The 23,200-nt window shown below is 38.4% G+C and overlaps 1 protein-coding gene across 6 annotated transcripts in view; it reads right to left on the bottom strand.

Annotated features, from left to right (window-relative positions):
- Window positions 1–4,120: 4,120 nt before the first annotated feature.
- Window positions 4,121–23,200, bottom strand: part of ap1b1 (adaptor related protein complex 1 subunit beta 1) — a 104,001-nt gene continuing 84,921 nt past the window's right edge. For all 6 annotated transcript variants that reach the window (XM_066689634.1, XM_066689636.1, XM_066689635.1 and 3 more), the window contains one exon: window positions 4,121–7,176. In XM_066689634.1, coding sequence (XP_066545731.1) covers window positions 7,102–7,176 — 75 coding nt within the window. In that variant the 3' untranslated portion in view covers window positions 4,121–7,101. The remainder of the gene's footprint in view (window positions 7,177–23,200) is intronic.

Here is a 23,200-nt window from a genome sequence, read left to right on the forward strand (position 1 = left end):
ACTCACCTTGCAAATTGCACTTCTTCACTCGAACAGCTGCAGTTCTTGGTTATTGACTCCACTGATGTCAACATCATCCTTGGGCTTCCCTGGCTTTCCCACCACGACCCTGTTGTCTCATGGACCACCCATGACATCCTCTCTTGGGGGGATTTTTGTTTTTTACATTGTCTTACCTTACCAGGCCACCCACATAGAAAGTCCATGTCTCTCCTCACCGCTGGCAATTCCCCCGAGTACCAGGACCTGTCATCAATTTCTCAATCTCATTCCAAACATCAATCATGGGATTGTGCCATTGACCTTCTACCAGCTCATCTCCTAGGGGTCGCATTTATACTCTCTCCATCCCAGAATCTAGAGCCATGGAGCAGTACATCCAGGAGCCGTTGGAATTGGGCATTATCCATCTATCTACATCCCCAGCAGCCAAAACATATAGAGAACTCCGAGTGTTGAACCCTTTCCTAATGAAGCAGACTGAGTACAGAGAATAATATATTTTTTTAACATGCCCGGCTTAGAAGCCCCCAACACGGGAGCTCCCCAACCTCAGTTGAGTCTCTCTGAACAACAAAATGTAACAGCATTTATAGAAAGAATGACACATGGTGCTGTGAGCAGGTCCAGTCACGTTCTTGCAAGAAGTGTTGCCTTGGGGTATATAGGTATATAATTTATTTTAGTTTTCCATGGCTACCAGAGATGTTAGTTAAACCTTTAATTGCATGTTTGGTGGTTTAGAGAAATGTTAAATACTGTAAGCCTACCAACAAAGATACCTGATCCATGTTTTATGTAATGCATGTGTGAATCTATACTCAGATAGCACAGCAGCTTTGGGACAACGTCAGCCCGAATGATCATGAATGGTTGGACCATCATTGGCCCCTTGACATTTTGCTCATCCTGCCAACCTGCCATAGGTGAGTTATCATTATGGCAGAGAGAGAATGTTTAGGTAAAACTAAAACACACACAAACATTTAAATAGTGCACATCACAGAAAATGTATTGCACTTTAACATACACTGTACATGTTGAAAAAATATATTTAGTAATAAATACAAATGTAAATAATGCATAGTGTACATTGAAATAACAGCAATGACTAATAAACAGTTTATGTATAAAAACACCCACACCAAAATTACTATATTGTACTTGCACAGTGCACATTATTAAAAAACTGAATTAAATAATAATTACAATATTATAAAAAAAAAATTAGCTGACAACTGGCAAACTAACTACTAGCTAATCTTTATCATCATTTGGATGGCAACTGGGAGAAGGCTAGCTATCAATGTGATATGAGCCTCTACCACAAAACCAGTCACATCACCAACATTTTAAAAAATTACTAAAATTTGATTGAGCTGGATTATTACTTTATATTAAATGTGTTAAGATATGTTAATTCCTCATAAAGTTATGACATTTTAAAGTCCCACTACTTGGAATATACTGACACCGCTGACACTATCTTCATAAACTCTTTAGGAATATACACTTATATCCATCATATTTACATGAAATATAGCATACGTATCTTTGACATGTGTGTTCCGCATTGCCATTAACCATGAAATGTGAATGAGCAATTTACTTTACCTGAAAACCCCCAATAAACAGACCAGTTATCTTGCACTTTTAAAATGTGGCCATTTCAGGATATTTTTGAATATCTCAGACAGTAGAATTTGCATGCAAACTACGGGCTCACAGGTGGAAAAGGGCATGTTTGTGTCATTTTAACACCATTTACAGGAGTATATGGGATTGACCCGGACCTTCTCTGTGGCCGTATACCTCGAATAAAGGCCTCATGGTTGGTCTGCTTGAGCAAGTTGGTTTAAATGACATGACCATATTTGACAAGAGGAATGCCTGAGCTTTGTTTTGATACTAAACATCACGACTTTCAGCACCGACATGACAAACAACTATTACTGAACTTTATCGAACTTTTCAAAACACTGAAAACTCAAAATAATTTATATAGACCCTTTTGACTATTTGTCCTTTATTTGGAATATATTTTGCGACTTCTGTGGTGTAGCGTCACATTTTCTTTTACCCTTTTCAAAAATGTAATGCATCAATTAATTATTACATTGCAGCAGCATTTAGAACCATTCAGCAGGTCATTCAATCATTGCTCCTTAACATGTGGTTGGCTAATTATCTGCTTACATGGTATGTAATGTTCATTTCAAAATTAACTACTAATTCTGACTGGAAATTAGTTAAAGGATAGCTTGTTGCATGTTTTGAGGTCACACACAAGCATCGACAGGTGAGGTGAAATAAATAATCAACGTCTGTAACATACACCAATCAGCCATAACATTATAACCACCTGCCTAATATTGTGTAGGTCCCCCTTTTGCCACCAAAACAGCCCTGACCCGTCATGGCATGGACTCCACTAGACCTCTGAAGGTGTGCTATGTATCTGGCACCAAGATGTTAGCAGCAGATCCTTTAAGTTGCAAGGTGGGGCCTCTGTTGGATTGGACCACATGGGCCAGCCTTCGCTCCCCACATGCATCAGTGAGCCTTGGCCGCCCATGACCCTGTCGCCGGTTCACCACTTTTCCTTCCTTGGACCACTTTTGATAGGTACTGACCACTGCAGACCGGGAACACCCCACAAGAGCTGCAGTTTTGGACATGCTCTGACCCAGTCGTCTAGCCATCACAATTTAGCCCTTGTCAAAGTCGCACAGATCCTTACGCTTGCCCATTTCTCCTGCTTCTCACACATTAACTTTGAGGACAAAATGTTCACTTGCTGCCTAATATATCCCACCCACTGACAGGTGCCATGATAATGAGATTATCAGTGTTATTCAATTCACCTGTCAGTGGTCATAATGTTATGGTTAATCGGTGTACCTCTACCTCGTGCCTCTTGTCCTCATCCTGTTTTCTGCACCCGATGGGTATGCTCTTTTAAAAGATGCCATCTCTCCCTCTCCTACTCGTAGCTCTCTAGCATTAGCAGCACCACTGTAACCCTCACCTAACCTGACCCCCGCACGCTAGATCAGGTTTTCAGGCACGCTCAAGCTACATCTCAGTCAGTTCGCTCGCACCCAGCATATTGTTCGCAATTGCAAAAGCATTTTTTTTTTATTTTAGGGGCCCTTTGATATTCTGGGGCCGTAGTTCACATGTATAATGGGCCAGCCCTGGTGCCAATCTGGGCCTAACACCAGCCAGGTAACACCATCCCCACCATGTTTAATGTTTATTATTTGGTTTATTTATTTATTTTTCCTATGTATAGGAATTTTCCCAATTTTCCCAATATAATGCATCAAAATCACAGGCTTATGAGACTCTTAAATGTGGAGAAGGTGTTGGGGGTTAAATACAATTTTAAAGTTCTGTATATGAAATGGTGATGGCTTAATGGTCTTTTAAATGCTAACAGGCAAAATAAATATTGAGGAGGGAAAGCCCAGTTTTAAATGGTTATCAAGAAAATACATATTTATTATTTAGTGCCATTCAACAATAGACCACCACAAAGTGCAGGTTTTTTTTTTTTTTTTTTTTAAAGGGATCATAAAATTAAAAGGGTAAATATTATGAATGGATGCATTCAAGAAATCTTGAGAATAAAGCAGAGGGAAAAAAATAGAATAGTTAGAAGTCCTTCTTTTATGGGAAGACGTGTTTTCAAGAGTGTCATATACTGAAGGCCATAAACAATAAGTCCTAACCTCTTTACAAGCCAATATAAACAAAATATTGTCTCCATCTTATTGTGTGGTAACATTTCTTATTTACCTTAAACAATATACAGGTGTCCTTCATTAACCACAGGGTATTGTCAGTTGGCCATCTTATTTAACCAACAGCCTTTGGGGAAATGTAGATCTAGCCCTGTTGGTTGGACACAACAACTAGTAAATGTTTCTCCTTACCCGTTAAAAACTGTGCACACACACTATTCTACAAAAATATAAAGAGATCAGGCTACTGGCACAGAGGAATGAGATGAAATTTCAGATATACCCACCTCAAAGAATTGAACTCTAGGATCGAAGTGAGTGGGAGGGAGCAGTGTCATCACATTAAATTAAACAGGCAATTCAAACTGACCAAATCTTGTGAATATATCTTTATTATTTATTCACAGTAATCAGTCATTCAGAGCATTTATTTGTATATTATATAATATTGATATAGTTTCACTGCAGATAGCGCCGCACTCAAACATGAACGACCGCAACACAAGTAGCTCGCACTCATGAAAGAACAAGATCATGGTCAACATAAGGTCTGGTCAGGGCAGAGCAGAAATTGGGGTAACTGGGTAATTGTCTAACAAAATGCATCACCCATGGTACACCGATCATTGTCGAGAAAGGGGTAAAACAATTTTAGTTTACTACAATGTCACTTCATATAATCCATTGCTCAAAATACCAAATCATAACAGATTTATATTAAGTTTATTCAGACTTGTCCTGCAGAATACATTCCCAGTATTCCCTGAAACATGGCTTTCAGGCTTTTATGTAAACAAGCAGACATCGGACAGCTTACACAGAGAAGGAGGGGTTTAAACAAAAAGAAAAATAGCATAAGCCAGGAAACCAACTGGCATGGAACCAAGGGTAAACATACTTAAGTCCTATAACATAATACAGTTTGGTGGGTAAAAGTAGAGTAACAAATCAAACTGGACACTGAACTGACTGTAGTAAAAGGTTTATAAATATGTAAATAGGGCTTACACACACTAATGTGTTTTTTCAATTCTTAGGGTAGCTGTTAAAATGTTACTACCAGGAGAAAATCCTTCACTACACCCAAAAAAACTCACCAGGGTCTATAACTGTTCCTATTTGTCTGTTCCAAACTTCAAAATAAAATCAAAAGTTATTCACCTATACAACATGGAATGCAGTTCAAGGCAAACATTTGAGTAGCCATATAAGCTGTAAATTAAGCTCCAAGACTGCATGCAAAAATTAAACCAGACTTGCTCAGCAACACAAGCCCATGAAAGCATGGAAAATTGCCAGGGTCTTATTTGGTCCAGGTACTTATTAAATCCTAGTTAGATATTACAGAAATCTATGATACAATGTATTAAATCAAAAATATCCAAATTAATAATTACCCTGGAGTACACACTGCCGCTCCTATTTTGAATAAGCAATGCAGATTCAAATTTATGTCTCTCTCTCTCTAATGCAAGGAGGACTAAGAGATTAACCTTATCAACCAAAACTGCAAACAAGATTTCTGGACAGAATGTTACATTTGTGTGCAGTTTGATTTTATGAGCAGTTTACAGGAGTGATTCCAACACATTTGGTCTCTGCCTCATTCAATAAAGATAATACATTTACAACACAAATTGGGGAAATTACTGGAATGCTTAAATGCAGAGGGGGAGGGGATGACAAAAATGAACAGCCCACTGCACTCACACAACTCACACTACAGGCTACACACAAACAGGTTGCGTTTCAGTTCAACATCTAATCACAATTACCCAAAAGGAACTCCCAACAGAAGGAAAAATAAGGATGGAAAAGTAAATTCTGCACTGATTTATAAAACAAAAAAAGCAAGTTGCAGCCTACAAAACTTAGCGTTTCCTTAAGATGCAGCACTCCCTTCTAAAAATTAAAGCCAATTTAATTGAACTGTTCTTGCAATAAAATGACTGTTGCAAATCAAATTTTTGAATACAGAAATGAAAATGTCCTGGATGCACCCCAGTGGTTACAGAGGCAGTTCCCCTGCATTGAGAGCACAGCATCTTGCAAGTGTGTTGTGGTACGGTCAGGAAATTAAACCTAAGCATTATTGTATATATATTTGACTAGTTATAGCCAATTAGGAAGTCAACATAACCCAAGCTTCTTCTACAATTCAGAAATTAATGGCTCATCAGAATCCTCTCCCCTTGTCTAGAAAATAGATTAGCCATAAAATATAAAGATATAAGCACCAACAGACGCTATGTATTCAAGCATTTTGCATAGCAGTACTAGGGTGAAACTTTCAGAAAATATCAGTGGAAATTTTACTTGTGGATTCCCATTCTTCTACAAATGTCATGGGAGGGCATCCTGACAACAGCCCAGCATTATAGGGTATTGTATGGAGGTATTTTACATGATACAAGACCCTAATTAAAGAAATAAAGCAAACGAAGCACTTACTCAAAAGCAGGAAGATGCAATGTACAGACCCAATAGCCCTGTCATCAACAAACAGGTTCACATACCTTCAGAACAAGCACTCATGATAAAGTTGTATGGAAAGAGGTTAATTTACCCTAATTAATTACATGATAGCTATCCTTTCACACAAAGACATTAAAACATGGATGAAGAGTAGCAAGGAACCTACACAAAATAATTGCTGCTGACCAACTTTAGCAGACAGTCTGTTAGGGGTTTCCATGTTCTATGCTTGTCAATTATGAAATGTAAAGTGTTATTTTTTTGTTTTGTTTTTGAAACTGAGCTTCTGAATAACAGTTAGTCCACAACTAACACTAAAGGGTTTAAGAATAAATGACACATGAAGAAAGAGTGAAGCAAAAGATACGCTTAAATATATAGTATTTTGTTGTATGTTCCCTTCATATTTGATGCCCTGTCTAATCGATGCTTCGATAGAATCCGGTCAGATAATTTCTACAGACAGTAAGATGGTTGTCCTGATGAATAGCTCTGGATTCTACAATATTAAACATTTTGCTTGTTTTTGCAGATTTGTCCATTTGTACAGAACATTCTTCAAATCTGTATTCCACAGATCAAGGTGGCTGCCAGGGATACATGGGCCTTTTACCAAGAAAAATACAATGCTTAGAAACCAACAAATGACAGAGGGGTAAATGGGAGAAGAAAAGGGAATTTAGAAATCTAGCCAAGTTAATTCTGGAAACTGTTGTAGTGCAGCATACTGAAAATGCATCTTGCTCATCTGCTCAATGCTGAGAGTATATGATTAGGGGTGTTGCTGGTAGTGGGGCATAGCTTTTATGGTGCAGAAGATCCCAGTGATTGATGCAATCCCCTCCCCTTCAATCACTGACCCACGTTATGCCACACTGCCTTAGTTCTTCAGTACTGCTTCATAAGACTGGAACACAAACTGTGAGACTTCTGGGGCCCTGCATTTCAGAGAGAGCTGTGAAGGAAGGAGGGAAAGAAAAAGAGAGCAATTTCATCATAATGAGATGGCGCTTACCATATAAAATAAATCAAACATCAAAAATCCAACTGTACTGCAGACTCCTCAAAAAAATCTTTAGAAAAAAAATCTGGTAGGAAAGTGGAAAAAGGAATAATTGTTTTATTTAGTTTCATATCATCAGCAGTAGTCAATCGTGTGGAGATATATATATATATACACATATATATATATACACACATATATACACACATATATATATATATATATATACACACACACACACACACACATATATACAGTGAGGGGAAAAAGTATTTGATCCCCTGCTGATTTTGTACGTTTGCCCACTGACAAAGAAATGATCAGTCTATAATTTTAATGGTAGGTGTATTTTAACAGTGAGAGACAGAATAACAACAAAAAAATCCAGAAAAGCGCATTTCAAAAAAGTTATAAATTGATTTGCATGTTAATGAGGGAAATAAGTATTTGACCCCTTCGACTTAGTACTTGGTGGCAAAACCCTTGTTGGCACTCTCAGAGGTCAGACGTTTCTTGTAGTTGGCCACCAGGTTTGCACACATCTCAGGAGGGATTTTGTCCCTCTCCTCTTTGCAGATCCTCTCCAATTAATTATTACATTGCAGCAGCATTTAGAACCATTCAGCAGGTCATTCAGTCATTGCTCCTTAACATGTGGTTGGCTAATTATCTGCTTACATGGTATGTAATGTTCATTTCAAAATTAACTACTAATTCTGACTGGAAATTAGTTAAAGGATAGCTTGTTGCATGTTTTGAGGTCACACACAAGCATCGACAGGTGAGGTGAAATAAATAATCAACGTTTGTAACATACACCGATCAGCCATAACATTATATCCACCTGCCTAATATTGTGTAGGTCCCCCTTTTGCCACCAAAACAGCCCTGACCCGTCATGGCATGGACTCCACTAGACCTCTGAAGGTGTGCTATGTATCTGGCACCAAGATGTTAGCAGCAGATCCTTTAAGTTGCGAGGTGGGGCCTCCATGGATCGGACTTGTTTGTCCAGCACATCCCACAGATGCTCAATTGGACTGAGAGCTGGGGAATTTGGAGGCCATTAACTTTTTCAGCAATTTGAGCTATAGTAGCTCGTCTGTTGGATTGGACCACATGGGCCAGCCTTTGCTCCCCACACGCATCAGTGAGCCTTGGCCGCCCATGACCCTGTCGCCGGTTCACCACTTTTCCTTCCTTGGACCACTTTTGATAGGTACGGACCACTGCAGACTGGGAACACCCCACAAGAGCTGCAGTTTTGGACATACTCTCACCCAGTCGTCTAGCCATCACAATTTGGCCCTTGTCAAAGTCGCTCAGATCCTTACGCTTGCCCATTTTTCCTGCTTCTAACACATCACTTTGAGGACAAAATGTTCACTTGCTGCCTAATATATCCCACCCACTGACAGGTGCCATGATAATGAGATCATCAGTGTTATTCACTTCACCTGTCAGTGGTCATAATGTTATGGCTGATTGGTGCATATCTAAAATAGAAGAACTGGGAAACAAAGCCTGTTACAATACATCCATAGAAATACCTGGATGTCTCAAGACAACAGGCCATAATCAACTAGTCTAAGATTCAAGGAAACTGTGAAGTGTCTCTTGCCCAGCAGCAATGCTTTTATAACATGGTGACAGCTTTAGGATTTGCGTTCTTATTTGCTTTCTTCCAGTTACATAGACAGTGGTCCTCCTTCCAGATATTCTGGACTGAATACCTTAAAATTCACAGACTAACATTCTGGATTAAAACATGTAAATACTTGTTATTCTGTTATACAATATGTATATGTATACAATATGTGGAAGAGCCTCCAGCATTTAAAATCTAAGACCTATGCATGCAGAGTTAATTTGTGGCCTTGTGCAGGGCTCGAAATTAACGTTGTGCCAGGGATGATAAAAAATGTCTGGGATTGTTCAACACAGACTTTGGGACGATTGCGGGACGATATAAAATGCATACACCAGTGGTTCCATACTAACATTGTTTAAACTCAAGGCTGATGAAACAGATCACATTTAGCTTAAAAAAGTTCATAAATGAGTTCAATTAATTTACATTACAAGCGACGCAATGTGTTCGTCGGGTAGATGGCGGTGCATCGGGTAACACATTCTAACATGCGCACTGGATGCGAGCGGGTTGTAATGTGATGTGACCGATGGATAGGCCTAGGCTACTGTAGCTAATGGTAAAAACATTTGAAAGAGGAAAGATCTGAAGAAACAACTATAGGATTGTGCCTTACTGCTTTTGGACAGTTCAATAAACGTGTTGTAAACCAAATACGAAAGAAATGCAGGTTTCAGGAAGTCTTAAAAATAATCCGCATTTTTTCTATGGTCAGATTTTGGCTATGAGCTATTAAAAGCAAGCTAAGGTAGGCTATGTAAAACGTCCAGGTTTCAAACAGTGATGTGTGGCTAGACATCGTTATGTAATTATTTAGGTTATGTAAATGTATAATCATTTAAAAAAAAAAAAAGAAGTAATTATAATATTGGACATGCAGATGCAGTCTGAGGTTGCGTTTTCCGGGAGTTGCTGTGGCATTTGAATTGTCTGTATAGTATCAAGAGAATATGGTTGTATGATCTACCTGGCCTGAAAGGAATGCACACTTAATAAACAAATGCAACATTCGTTTTTTTTGGTGGCATACGACAGACAATTTTGACTTCTTCCTCACTGTCCAAATATGTGGATTGCGTCATTCAGGCAAGTGGAATCTGGGGCCGGTTGTACTAACAGGATCAGAAAACAGGATCGGATCCGGGCTATCTGGATCCGGATCACGAAAATGCGTTTTATGAAGCAGATTGTGATCTGGCTCCGCTGATCCAAGTGTTTGATCCGATTTTTAAGCAGCGTGGGCGGTGTAAGCAGTTTCCTATTGACGTGAACCGGCTTGTCAGTCTCTGTGCGGCTGTTTTAACTTCTACCGCTCTTATGACATAACGACAATCGTAAACCTTTCACAAAACTATACTGTGCTGTATTGCTGACATGTTTATTAATTAAACATTCAATTAATTAGTCAGTAATCCGAAAAGTTGTCCGTCAAGGACATTGCCCATTGGATCCGTTAAAACCTCACTAAGTACACAACCACTGTTCCTTTAACTACAAAAATAATATAATAATAATTTGCCAATAATCATTTGTGTATTTATAACGTGCTTTTCTTATACCCAATATTGCTATAAGTCAAACAGTCAAAACAGACAAGATCAAACAGGCAACACCGCAGCAGCAAATCAAGAGTATTTAAAAAAAAAAACAAAAAAAAAAAAAAACTTGCAACTAAGAGAGATCCTTAACAGCTTTTTAAAAATGTGAGTTTTAAAAAATGTCTTAAAGTGAATGGGAACACACTGAAACACATTATTTTTAGTATATTGTTGTATGTAATGGATGTTTGTTTTTATTAAGATGCATTGTCTTTTTCTAAACACATTTAGTTTATATAATGTCAGCTGTCTGTGTCAAAAATACACAAATTACTTAAATAGTGTTGCAAATAACCTAGTCAAAATGCAAAAAAACAAGTATTTTAATTTTGGGACAGGTCAAGATCAGTTTGGGACAGTTGAAATTGCACTTTGGGACGGTACTGGGACAGTGAGGAAAAAAGATAGCTGCGAACCCTGCTTGTTACCGCCATTGTATTAGTCCTCCATAATTACCATATCAGGTGATTTACATCTTAGCATTGATAAACAATTTCAATAATTTCAAAATTATTTCCTGCAACAAAGTATTTATACAAGTCATTTATACTGGTTTACAATAAGTTATTGCAGCTCATTGTAAGGGCATCTGGCTATAAACTTGCTCAGTGAAGCAAGGATGGCAGAAGTCCAATAAATATTTAGCTATCTATCACTGCTGGTTTTGTTGAAGCTCTCAATTCTGAAAAATGTCACAACAACCAGGGTGAGATTGAAAGAGAAAGGGCCAAACAAAGTTGAAAGAAACAAGTTGCAAAACATAAATTGAGAGGGCATTCCATACACACAAGTCAAATTAATAAATGGCTAACCTCCAAATCCTGTAACATTATGCAAATTGCAGCAGCAAAATAATGGAATAAACAGAAAAATAAATCAACAAAAGCTAAATGTAAGATGGCAAAACTGTAGGCTAAATACTGACATCAGTGCAAAAAATCAAACATGTTAATGCAGTTTATGTAAACTAGTGGGGGGGAGGGAAATGTTTTTATTGAGGTGCTAAAGAAGCCTATAAGCATCTACAAAAAGGATGCAGCAAAGTACAGAGAGATCCTGGAAGAAAACCTGTGAATTCTGTAAGATACATGGGACTTGGGAGAAGTCCAGCAGCAGGACAATGACCCCAAACAGACCGCCAAAGCCACAATGTCCTGGGGTGGCTCAGTCAAAGCCCAGACCTTAATCCAATTGAGATTATGTGGAAAGAGTTGAAAATTGTTGTTCCTCATCCAACTTGATGGAGCTTGAGCAATTTTGCTAAGAAGAATGGGCAAAAATTGCTGTGTCCAGATTGCTGCCAAGGTGCCTCTACCAAATAGACTGAAGGGGGTGATTACTTCAATATGCATTCAATTATTTTTGGTTTTGTATTTGTAATTAATTTAGAACAATTTGCAGATTATATTTTTCACTTTTACATTTTCTGTGTTGATCAGTGGCAAAAACTGATTAAATCCATTCTGATGGCATGTTGTAAAACAATGACATGTGGTTGGGGGATGAATACTTTTGAGAGCCACTGTATTTGCTCTAACTGGGGTAATGAACACAAAAGTTGACTTATGTCCTGCAACTTCGTGATGGATCATAAAGAAATACCTGGAATCCTTTTTGCATTAAGTAAATTCTGAAAAGATTTTTTTTTAAAGGTTTGATAATCATTAAGTATCAGAGAAAGGGTATAATCTAATTCGAAAAAATTAAAGGGAAATGCATATAGTACATTGCGAAACCAGCAAAAATGTTCAAGGACTCGCAGAACTCTTCATGAACCTCATTTGCAAAGGCGTACAGATTAGCATAGTTTTCCCACATAAACTGCGTACATCACCAATTACGGCAAATCAGAGCATTCCAAACCCTTTGGAATTTACAAACGTAAATATATGTTCTTTGTTCCCTGGGTCCAAATGTGTACCGTTGTACCAGTACGTTTTTAACTTTGATCTTGAATTAGCGAACCTACACACTTTCGGGTGAAGCTATACCGTTACCATCGGATACTGTAAATATTCTGCATGAGTATTTGCAGATTGTTTTGGGAATTATACATTATCATCGGTGTTAGTAACTCCCACTTTTCCATAGTCTTTTTAATAATGCTCTTAAGTAAAGAACATATTTTCCTGTAAAACAGAACTGGAACAGTATAAACACTCATTTGTCACTAAGAGGAAACAATTAACTAGGAACTATTGATGTCCAGATATGTACATTTACTGCAGTTTTTGCAGTTCAGTACGTAGTATTTTGGCTGGAATTTCATTGCCAACACTGCTAGTACTGGTATTTTCAACCACCAGTCCAATGAAAAAGCCTCCCTTGCAGTGGTCTTTTGTGTGGTTGAATGTGCTTTCCTTCCATGTTTTTTAACACAAGAGCCAGATGGGGTGGTGGGCTTTTTGGCTATATTCAAATTTACTCTGATGCTACCATTTCCTATTTTAGCACAATGAGGGTGAAGCAGATTAAGTAAATCATGGTGCGGGGGTCTGGGGGGCCTGCTCCAGAAATTTGTTCAAATTTGGAGACCTGAAATGCATGATTCATTTCGAAGTCGAAAAACTTAACTTAAAATCTCAGTGAAATCCATGAAATCAGACATATTTTGACTCAAACATATCTTTGCTGTTTTTTTTGGTATATTACAGAAGCCTATTGCTGCCACATGTAAATAATACAAAAATAAAATAAAAATCCATAAGATTTGCACATCAAAAAAAACTCATAAGGTCTCTCCTGATTACACTAGTAATACAAGTTTACAGCTTTTAGACAACTGAATTAGGGATGTGTGATTAATCAACATCGCAATAAAATCACGATGTGAGCATGGGTGATTTCTAAAACGCAGAAAGCGGTGATTCTACCCACCTCACCCCTCAGTGTGCAAAACATGTTCACCAATCATATTTTGGATACAGGCGAGAAGATGCGTTACAGACCCAGGTAATTTGCAAGACCTGTCAGTTGCGACAAAACAGTAACACCACAAATCTATTCCAACACCTGAGACAAAGAACTACACGAGCAATGCATGGCGACAAAGTCCCTCGATATGAACAAAAGCACATCCCAAACGCATTCCGAACCAGGTGAACAAAAATCGATAACACAGACATTTGCGATGTGCACACCATAGGATAGGAGCTCAAAAAAGCATAAAAAAAAAATAACCGACGCCGTCACGCATAATTTATGCAAAGACATGGTGCCCGCGTACATCGTCAGTAAAGCCGCGCTTCCAACAAATGATAGATACTTCATAAGAGATACCAACTGCCATTGCAAAGTTATTTTTCACGAGTTGCCAACCCTGAAATGTATACCAAATGCAAGGTTGGTGTTCAATCTGAGCTAAAACAAGTGAAATACTATGCAACCACTTCAGATATGTAGTCAAGAAGAACATCGGAGCCTTATATAAGTGTAACGGTGCACTTTATCAGTGATGATTTTGAAATGAAAAGTTGATGCTTGCAAACGGCATACTTTCCTGAAGACCACACTGGAGAAAATCGGTCTCAGGTTTTGAGAGACGCTTTGGCTTCCTGGGGACTTTGTGAGGAGCAGCAAGTGTCAATCACATCAGATAATGGATCAAACATAGTGAAGGCTGTCACTTTGGACAAATGGACAAGATTACAATGCTTTGGACAAAGACTGCATCTTGCAATTGGTACGTTTTTTTTCTTATCTACATTTAAAAGCACATTAGGATGTATAAGTGAATATTGTAGCAATAATTTGTTTGTTCCATTTTGTTCATTTAATTCCAGTTTACTTAAAAATATTGCAAAATGAACCCATATAGTGTAAACAGTCTTTACTCATGCCAAATTATTTATTTTGCGATGACTGTATATTATCCTGCTTATTACAAGGCTACCTGTAATTGAATTAATCTAAAAAATGGACATTGATATAGTGGACAATAGTGACTGAAGTAGAATAGATGACCCCAGATGTGCAGTAGTTAAGAAATAGACGGCTAGGTGGTGCTATTGACCAATAAGAATAAAGTATTCTAGACAGCCCTGTAAAAATTGCCCTTAATAATCATTATTAATAAGAAACAGAACAATGGTGACTTAAATATAAACATCAATTTCAAATGCATTTGCTGAAGTACTTTTTTGTTTTAGAACTTTAGTTTTATCTCGTTTCAAGGTTTGAAGAGCCATGACACTTAATTTAAATGCAGTCTTATTTTTTAGAAAACGCAGTTAAGGATGAACCTTGCATTTCCCGAGCCACAAATTTATTAAAAATAAAAAACAAAAAAGCACATGTACATAAGTATTCACAGCCTTTGCCATGACACTCAAAATTGAGCTCAGGTGCATCCTGTTTCCACTGATCATCCTTGAGATGTTTCTACAACTTGATTGGAGTCCACCTTTGGTAAATTCAGTTGATTGGACATGATTTGAAAAGGCACACACTTGTCTATACAAGGTCCCACAGTTAACAGTGCATGTCAGAGCACAAACCAAGCCATGAAGTCCAAGGAATTGTCTGTATACCTCCGAGACAGGATTGTATCGAGGCACAGATCTGGGGAAGGGTACAGAAAAATGTCTGCAGCATTGAAGGTCCCAATGAGCACAGTGGTCTCCATCATCCGTAAATGGATGAAGTTTGGAACCACCAGGACTCTTCCTAGAGCAGGCCGCCCGGGCAAACTGAACGATTGGGGGGAGAAGTGCCTAATGCCTCGGTTCCACTGGCTTAAGCGTCCGTGCCGTGCCATGCCATGCCGGACGCGTCCGTCCTCAGATGCGTCCCAGAGCTTTTTTTGCAAAACCAGGCCGCTGTGAAGTCCGTCCCTTTGATGGGAGGAGCAGCGACTGTGGGTTTGGTTTGCGTTTCGTTTTAAAAACAGAGACAGGAAACACTACGAGCTACACAGCCTGACGTGGAGAGGACTTTTGTGCGAGTTTTATTCTTTGTGCATTACATGATTTTAAACAGCATAATAAATACACGTTTCTGTTAAGAGATATCAGGAAGAGCTAAACGTGTATAGACAACATTATATTCAGAACATCCCATAAGAATACGTTTCCATGCGCAACAATAATACTAAATAGCAAATATGTATTATTATCGTCATCATTTGTGCTAGTATATATGCATTTTAAACGGCACAGCGTGACTCCCTTAATTTATTACTCTTACGACAGATTTGTAACTGCAAACGACACCATTTGCCGTATTATTTATAATTTACTTATCAGACGTCCTTAACCAGGGCAAGTTACAGTTGGAACAAAATACACACGTTTAACGATTAATTATCCAGCTACAATATAACTAAAGTGTGCGCGTCTCAGTCATGGCGTTTATGGATGCATTTATTAAACCAGTCCTTATGTTTTAGAGGGAAACCCAGATCTGCTGTATTTATTTATTCATTAATTTATCTTGTAAACGGGCACACGTTAACTGAATCGTGTTCGCCTTCATTCTGATTGTCTCTGCGGATTGTCCTGCACACCATTCACAAAACACAGCCTGAAACACCGGCCAGCTGATCATAAAATAACATCGGCTGCTACGATCCGATTATCCTTCAGTTTATTTTAACTAGTCCCGGCACTGCACCGGTCTCCTGTGAAGTTTTTAATGCACTCGGATATTAACTGTAAGCAGTCAGTTTCTGTACGTGGATTTCACTCCATGCTGGTAATAAAATGGCAATTTCTTCATGATCGCACACGGCACTTGAGATTATATCTTCCGACACAATGTATCGGATCTCTTCCCTGTGTCTCAAGTCAAACACACACCTCCAATTCTGATAGCGAATCATGTCCTCAGTGGGCGGGACGGACTCTTACGGACACATCTAGCACCAGCAAGTCAACCGTCCACAAAACACGTCCGCCAGTGGAAACGGGGCATTAGTCAGGGAGGTGACCAAGAACACGATGGTCACTCTGACAGAGCTCCAGCGTGTCTCTGTGGAGAGAGGAGAACTTTCCAGAAGCACAACCATCTCTGCAGCACTCCACCAATCAGGCTTTTATGGTAGAGTCGCCAGATGGAAGCCACTCCTCAGTAAAAGGCACATGACAGCCCACCTGGAGTTTGCCCAAAGGCACCTGAAGGACTCTCAGACCATGAGAAACAAAATTCTCTGGTCTGATGAAACAAAGATTTAACTCTTTGTCCTGAATGGCAAGTGTCATGTCTGGAGGAAACCAGGCACCGCTCATCACCTGGTCAATACCATCCCTACAGTGAAGCATGGTGGTGGCAGAATCATGCTGTGGAAATTTTTTTCAGCGGCAGGAACTGGGAGACTAGTCAGGATCAAGGGAAAGATGAATGCAGCAATGTACAGAGACATCCTTGATGAAAACCTGCTCCAGAGCACTCTGGACCTCAGACTGGGGCGAAGGTTCATCTTCCAACAGGACAACGACCCTAACACAGCCAAGATAACAAAGGAGTGGCTACAGGACAACTCTGTGAATGTTCTTGAGTGGTCAGACAGAGCCCAGACTTGAACCCGATTGAACATCTCTGGAGAGATCTGAAAATGGCTGTGCACCGACGCTTCCCATCCGACCTAATGGAGCTTGAGAGGTCCTGCAAAGAAGAATTGGAGAAACTGCCTAAAAATAGGTGTGCCAAGCTTGTAGCATCATACTCAAAAAGACTTGAGGCTGTAATTGGTGCCAAAGGTGCTTCAACAAAGTATTGAGCAAAGGCTGTGAATACTTATGTACATGTGCTTTTTTTGTTTTTTATTTTTTAATAAATTTGCGAAGATTTCAAATAAACTTCTTTCACGTTGTCATTATGGGGAATTGTTTGTAGAATTTGAGGGAATTAATGAATTTAACCCATTTTGGAATAAGGCTGTAACATAAAATGTGGAAAAAGTGAAGCGCTGTGAATACTTTCCGGATGCACTGTATATCGTCATATCGCACAGCCCTAATATGGCATTATTCCTAGATCCAAGATTCAAGACATGCTACATTGCTGTTGATAAACTTCCAAATATCAAGGCCAGGGTGATGTCTGATATGAAAGATTTCACACAAGGTGAGTTGTTGTTTGGGTAAATTGAGTGGGACAGTCATGCCTTAATACTAGATAAACAGTGTAATATGTCTTTTCTATCTGTTCTATGCATTCTCATAGGATGCAATGAATTCTGACAGCACTACAGGCAGGGAGAATGTAGACACAGATCTACCTTCATCAGCAAAAAAAGCAAAGAAGTCTTTGGGAAGCTTCTTCATGCCAGCATCTCTGCAACTTGCCTCTGAGGTGAAAAGCTACCTGCTTACTCCCTGCATTGACGGTGAGGAAGATCTTCTGCTATGGTGGAAACTACATCAGATAAACTTGATTGAGTAGGCTTGCACAAAAAAGTATCTGTGTATTCCTGCTACAAGCTCACCATCAGAGAGGGTGTTTAGCACAGGAGAAAATGTGGTGATATGTCAGTGTTCATGCTTGAAGCCAGAAATGGTGCACATGCTGGTTTTCTTAGCAAAAAACCTTTAAACCAGTAAAGCATCTAGGTTTCTGTCATTGTTCTAGTTTCTGTTTTTTTAGAGATTGTTCAGTATGGGGTGTTATTTTGTTTTGGTGGTTTGATTACCCATATTCTTATTTATTTTGCCTTATGTGTGTTATAGAGACATGATATGACACTGAAATGCATTTATGAATGTAAAATGTGTGAGTAAGGAAATATTTTGCTAAAATCGTGATTAAAAATCGAAACCGCAATGTAAAAAATCGTGATAGTATTTTTTGTCCATATCGCACAGCCCTAAACTGAATTAAGTAAAATATATACATATAATAATTTGACAGTAGTTATCATATTTAATAGATACAACTCACAATCTCCAGGCCGGATTAACACAATTGGTTTCAGTCATAACAATGACCTTATAGGTGTTTTGTTACGTTATTAAGCATTTCCAAAATAAGCAGAATAACCCTAAAGATAATCGTTGTCTGAAATCTGAAAATAATTCAGCCAGACATTTAAAAGCATCACACATGTACATAGAGAGTGAACAATAATCTCTGGATTTCAATAGAACAGAAAAAAGCGTTTCCAGCTATGTTCTGCCACCTGGCTGCTTCTGCCACTGGACAATACGACATTTCTTGGGGAGAACATTATCAATAGTTGACTTTTAAATAGGACATTAATTAACACAAGCACCACCATAGATGCTTTTTGAGCAGATTTTACAATTCAGATGTTAATATCTCCCGCATGATCCATTAATTTGTTAGTATTTGAATTAATCATGAAAATAACGTATTACTTATGATGAGTTGATACTTTCTACAGCTGGCAGGGTGGTGTTAGTATTGGCTCTACTATTCAGTATCTATACAAGACTGAGAAGATAACCCTCAACCTTCAAACAGCACCCACTGGCACACAGAATAAAGGCACTGCCAGGTTGCTAAATGCAAAAGACAGGCCTGTTGAGGTCTGTGGAAATGCACTGTAGTGTTGAAAAGCATGTTTTCTGCAATTATATATGCAGCCATAGACAGACTGAGCCATTTCAAATCTCTATCATTGTAGTGGGAAAATTTACTTTTATTATTTCCTTTATATTCTCTATATATTATTAATGGTTTAATGTTGCTAATTCAGTCTGGTCTATAAAGCAATCATTAGTTTGTATTTACTCTGTTCCGGGGGCTATTTTCATTATTAGTTCTTAATGCATTTCTGTCCGAGGGGTTACTTCAATCAAGCATCGTCTTTTCATGATTTCTAGGATATTCAATCAGCTGAAACAGTTAAACAGTATAAAGGTTGTGTGTTTTGCAGCACAGGTATTTGGTTAAGGACTTGCAACAATGTCTTTGATAAACATCTGCTGCCTAAGAATGCCGACTATCGCCAATCAACTCAAACACTTCAACAACAGTAACATACTTAGGTCTGTGTAAATTATTATGTATATGGTAAACTATTTTGTACAACTATTTGAATGAGATGTAATCACTTCTGATAGAGAAGACTGTAACCCATTGTCTATCTGAAGATACAAAAAGGCTTCTCCAACTCACATCCTTAGTTCTTTTCTTCACTTCATGTGAGAGGAGAGCTCTGTATTTATGGTTTTGTATAATAAACTTGTAACTTCATCAGTGTATCCTGACATTTACTAAAACCACTACATCATGTTGTATAAGTTTTATGCTATTGTTATAACTGGTTATTTACATTTCATAATTGATGTTTGCTAAAAATGTGCATAATTTCTACACCAGTTTCCTTCGTACACTTTCATGTTTTTTCATGTTCATGCGCCAAGAAAACTACCTTTATTTGCAATGTAAATGTTGTGCATGACGTTCATAAGTAAAAATATTGGACGGTTTTGCCATTTTCTTTATAAAATTTTAGGAGCCGCACATTTTGTGGGTGAGGCGGTATGTATGTAGCTTATACACTCACCTAAAGGATTATTAGGAACACCTGTTCAATTTCTCATTAATGCAATTATCTAACCAACCAATCACATGGCAGTTGCTTCAATGCATTTAGGGGTGTGGTCCTGGTCAAGACAATCTCCTGAACTCCAAACTGAATGTCTGAATGGGAAAGAAAGGTGATTTAAGCAATTTTGAGCGTGGCATGGTTGTTGGTGCCAGACGGGCCGGTCTGAGTATTTCACAATCTGCTCAGTTACTGGGATTTTCACGCACAACCATTTCTAGGGTTTACAAAGAATGGTGTGAAAAGGGAAAAACATCCAGTATGCGGCAGTCCTGTGGGCGAAAATGCCTTGTTGATGCTAGAGGTCAGAGGAGAATGGGCCGACTGATTCAAGCTGATAGAAGAGCAACTTTGACTGAAATAACCACTCGTTACAACCGAGGTATGCAGCAAAGCATTTGTGAAGCCACAACACGTACAACCTTGAGGCGGATGGGCTACAACAGCAGAAGACCCCACCGGGTACCACTCATCTCCACTACAAATAGGAAAAAGAGGCTACAATTTGCACAAGCTCACCAAAATTGGACAGTTGAAGACTGGAAAAATGTTGCCTGGTCTGATGAGTCTCAATTTCTGTTGAGACATTCAGATGGTAGAGTCAGAATTTGGCGTAAACAGAATGAGAACATGGATCCATCATGCCTTGTTACCACTGTGCAGGCTGGTGGTGGTGGTGTAATGGTGTGGGGGATGTTTTCTTGGCACACTTTAGGCCCCTTAGTGCCAATTGGGCATCGTTTAAATGCCACGGCCTACCTGAGCATTGTTTCTGACCATGTCCATCCCTTTATGACCACCATGTACCCATCCTCTGATGGCTACTTCCAGCAGGATAATGCACCATGTCACAAAGGTCGAATCATTTCAAATTGGTTTCTTGAACATGACAATGAGTTCACTGTACTAAACTGGCCCCCACAGTCACCAGATCTCAACCCAATAGAGCATCTTTGGGATGTGGTGAAACGGGAGCTTCGTGCCCTGGATGTGCATCCCACAAATCTCCATCAACTGCAAGATGCTATCCTATCAATATGGGCCAACATTTGTAAAGAATGCTTTCAGCACCTTGTTGAATCAATGCCACGTAGAATTAAGGCAGTTCTGAAGGCGAAAGGGGGTCAAACACAGTATTAGTATGGTATTCTTAATAATCCTTTAGGTGAGTGTATAGTCCAAAATCTCAGTGGTTAATGTTAATTAATGTTAATATAGTAACATCTCACCGATTTAATGTCATCTGAATTGAGGTCTCATGCACCAATCAGAACCAAAGATAAAAAGTTCTTAAGCTTTAGTTATGAATCAAATGCCACAAAAATCAAACAAAGTAACAAAGGAAAAAAATCTGGGCTTATCTGGGTCACAAGACTGAAAATCTGTTTATATTATACATATGTGTATATTTTCTTTTGAGACCACTTCTTGAAATGAAAGTAATGACGGTATTAATTAACTGTGCCCCCTTCTTTCTGTTGTTGAAACATGCATTAGACCGAGTAAACGCTAGTATACTTTTTGGGCTCGAGGCTTCAGGAGTAAATTATGACATTGCCTTTCCACACAGGCAGTTGCTCTACATGCATTTCCCAAATTCCCATTTTTCACAGAAAAAAGGATTTTGTGGAACTAAATAGATGATGATGATTATTATTATTATTATTATAAATAGATTTGGTTATGTGGGGGTTCACTGTACAGCCTTTAAAGTACAAGGGTTAGAATCGGTTTTCCCTGTTAATGTTGAGTTTTAAACAGATGTCCTTTCCATGTTAAATTGTATCCATTTGAGAGGGGGAGGAAAAATGGATTTGGGAATAAATGCAGAAGAAATTGGAAATCAGGATGAGGCCAATGTGAATAAGGCCTATCAATCATCATGAAGGCCAATGTGAATAAGGCCTATCATCATGAATCTTTTTTCCTCTTTGGGGTAAATGCTTACCTTAATGATTCATTGACCAGCATTTAAAAGTAAAAATTGGTTAACAAACATTGAAATGTGGCAGCTCTTGTGGACCCCTTACCCTGCTGGTTTTTGTTCCAACCGAGTTCTCAAATAATTGAACCCTTAAATTTAACTAATATTTTCCATTCCATCCATCCACCCATTATTGAAAATGCTTATCCCGGCGAGGGTAATATTTAACTTTAAATTATTTAATTATGGCTTTTAAGTATAAAATTGTATAAGGAATTAGGGCTGGGCAATATGACATTCCACCCCTCTCGTCACCGGGCTAAACTCGATCTGCAAGCACCCCCGACAATACGCCATCGTCCCCCCACCCCCGCTAATTTAGATGTATATAATTTGTATAAAATTAAAGAATAATAAAGTTTGTTTGCATTTTAATAATTTGGAAAGCAATGCAAACGCATGCAGAAAGTTTAATTTTCTTTTTATTAAGATGGTGAAGTGGTACAACAGTATTATTATTATAATAACTATTTTGTATTAACACGTGCTGTACTGGTCGAAACGTGACAGTTAGAGAAGAAATGTATCGGTCTAGCAGATGTTAAATGCGCCACTATAAATCTGGCTGTGGTAAATCTACCTGAATCTGTACCATTTTACATCACGTGTTGCGTGATTACTATTACTTGTTATTGTTGTGATGTGACAGTAAATCATACTATTTATTATATATAGATATCCCATAACAACATAACACACGTAATAGTAATCACACAACACTTGCACTTGTAATGTGTTGCATTCTGTATATATTTACCATGACAGCCTGCATGTGGTGTTTTGCATATTTAATGATTAACGAAATACTTGTAGTTTGAAAGTCTTTGGTCTTATTTTGTAGCTTGATTGGATTAAAACAAGAGATATCTATCATGTATTGCCCAAACTTCTAAAAATAGATATATTATTTTTAAGTCATATTGCCAAGCCCTATAAGGAACTTATCTTATAAATAACCAATTTTGTATCAGTAACACAATTTAAAAAGTCAAAGGTAAGCAAATTATTAGTTAATTTAAGGGTTTATTAAGTAATTGAGAGCCTGGTTGGAAGCAAAACCAGCAGGGTAGGGGGTCCTCCAGGACAAGGATTGCGAACACCTGTAATAAGTGATAAGGCTGACAACAATCATTGCTAATTCAATTTAACAAATTGATAAATCCCAGAGACAATGATGGAAATGATGGTTGAAATGTACTCTGAATATACTCATAAATGATTAATCTTTCCATATA

Source organism: Amia ocellicauda, chromosome 17 (genome assembly GCF_036373705.1).
Source record: "Amia ocellicauda isolate fAmiCal2 chromosome 17, fAmiCal2.hap1, whole genome shotgun sequence".
NCBI lineage: Eukaryota > Metazoa > Chordata > Actinopteri > Amiiformes > Amiidae > Amia > Amia ocellicauda.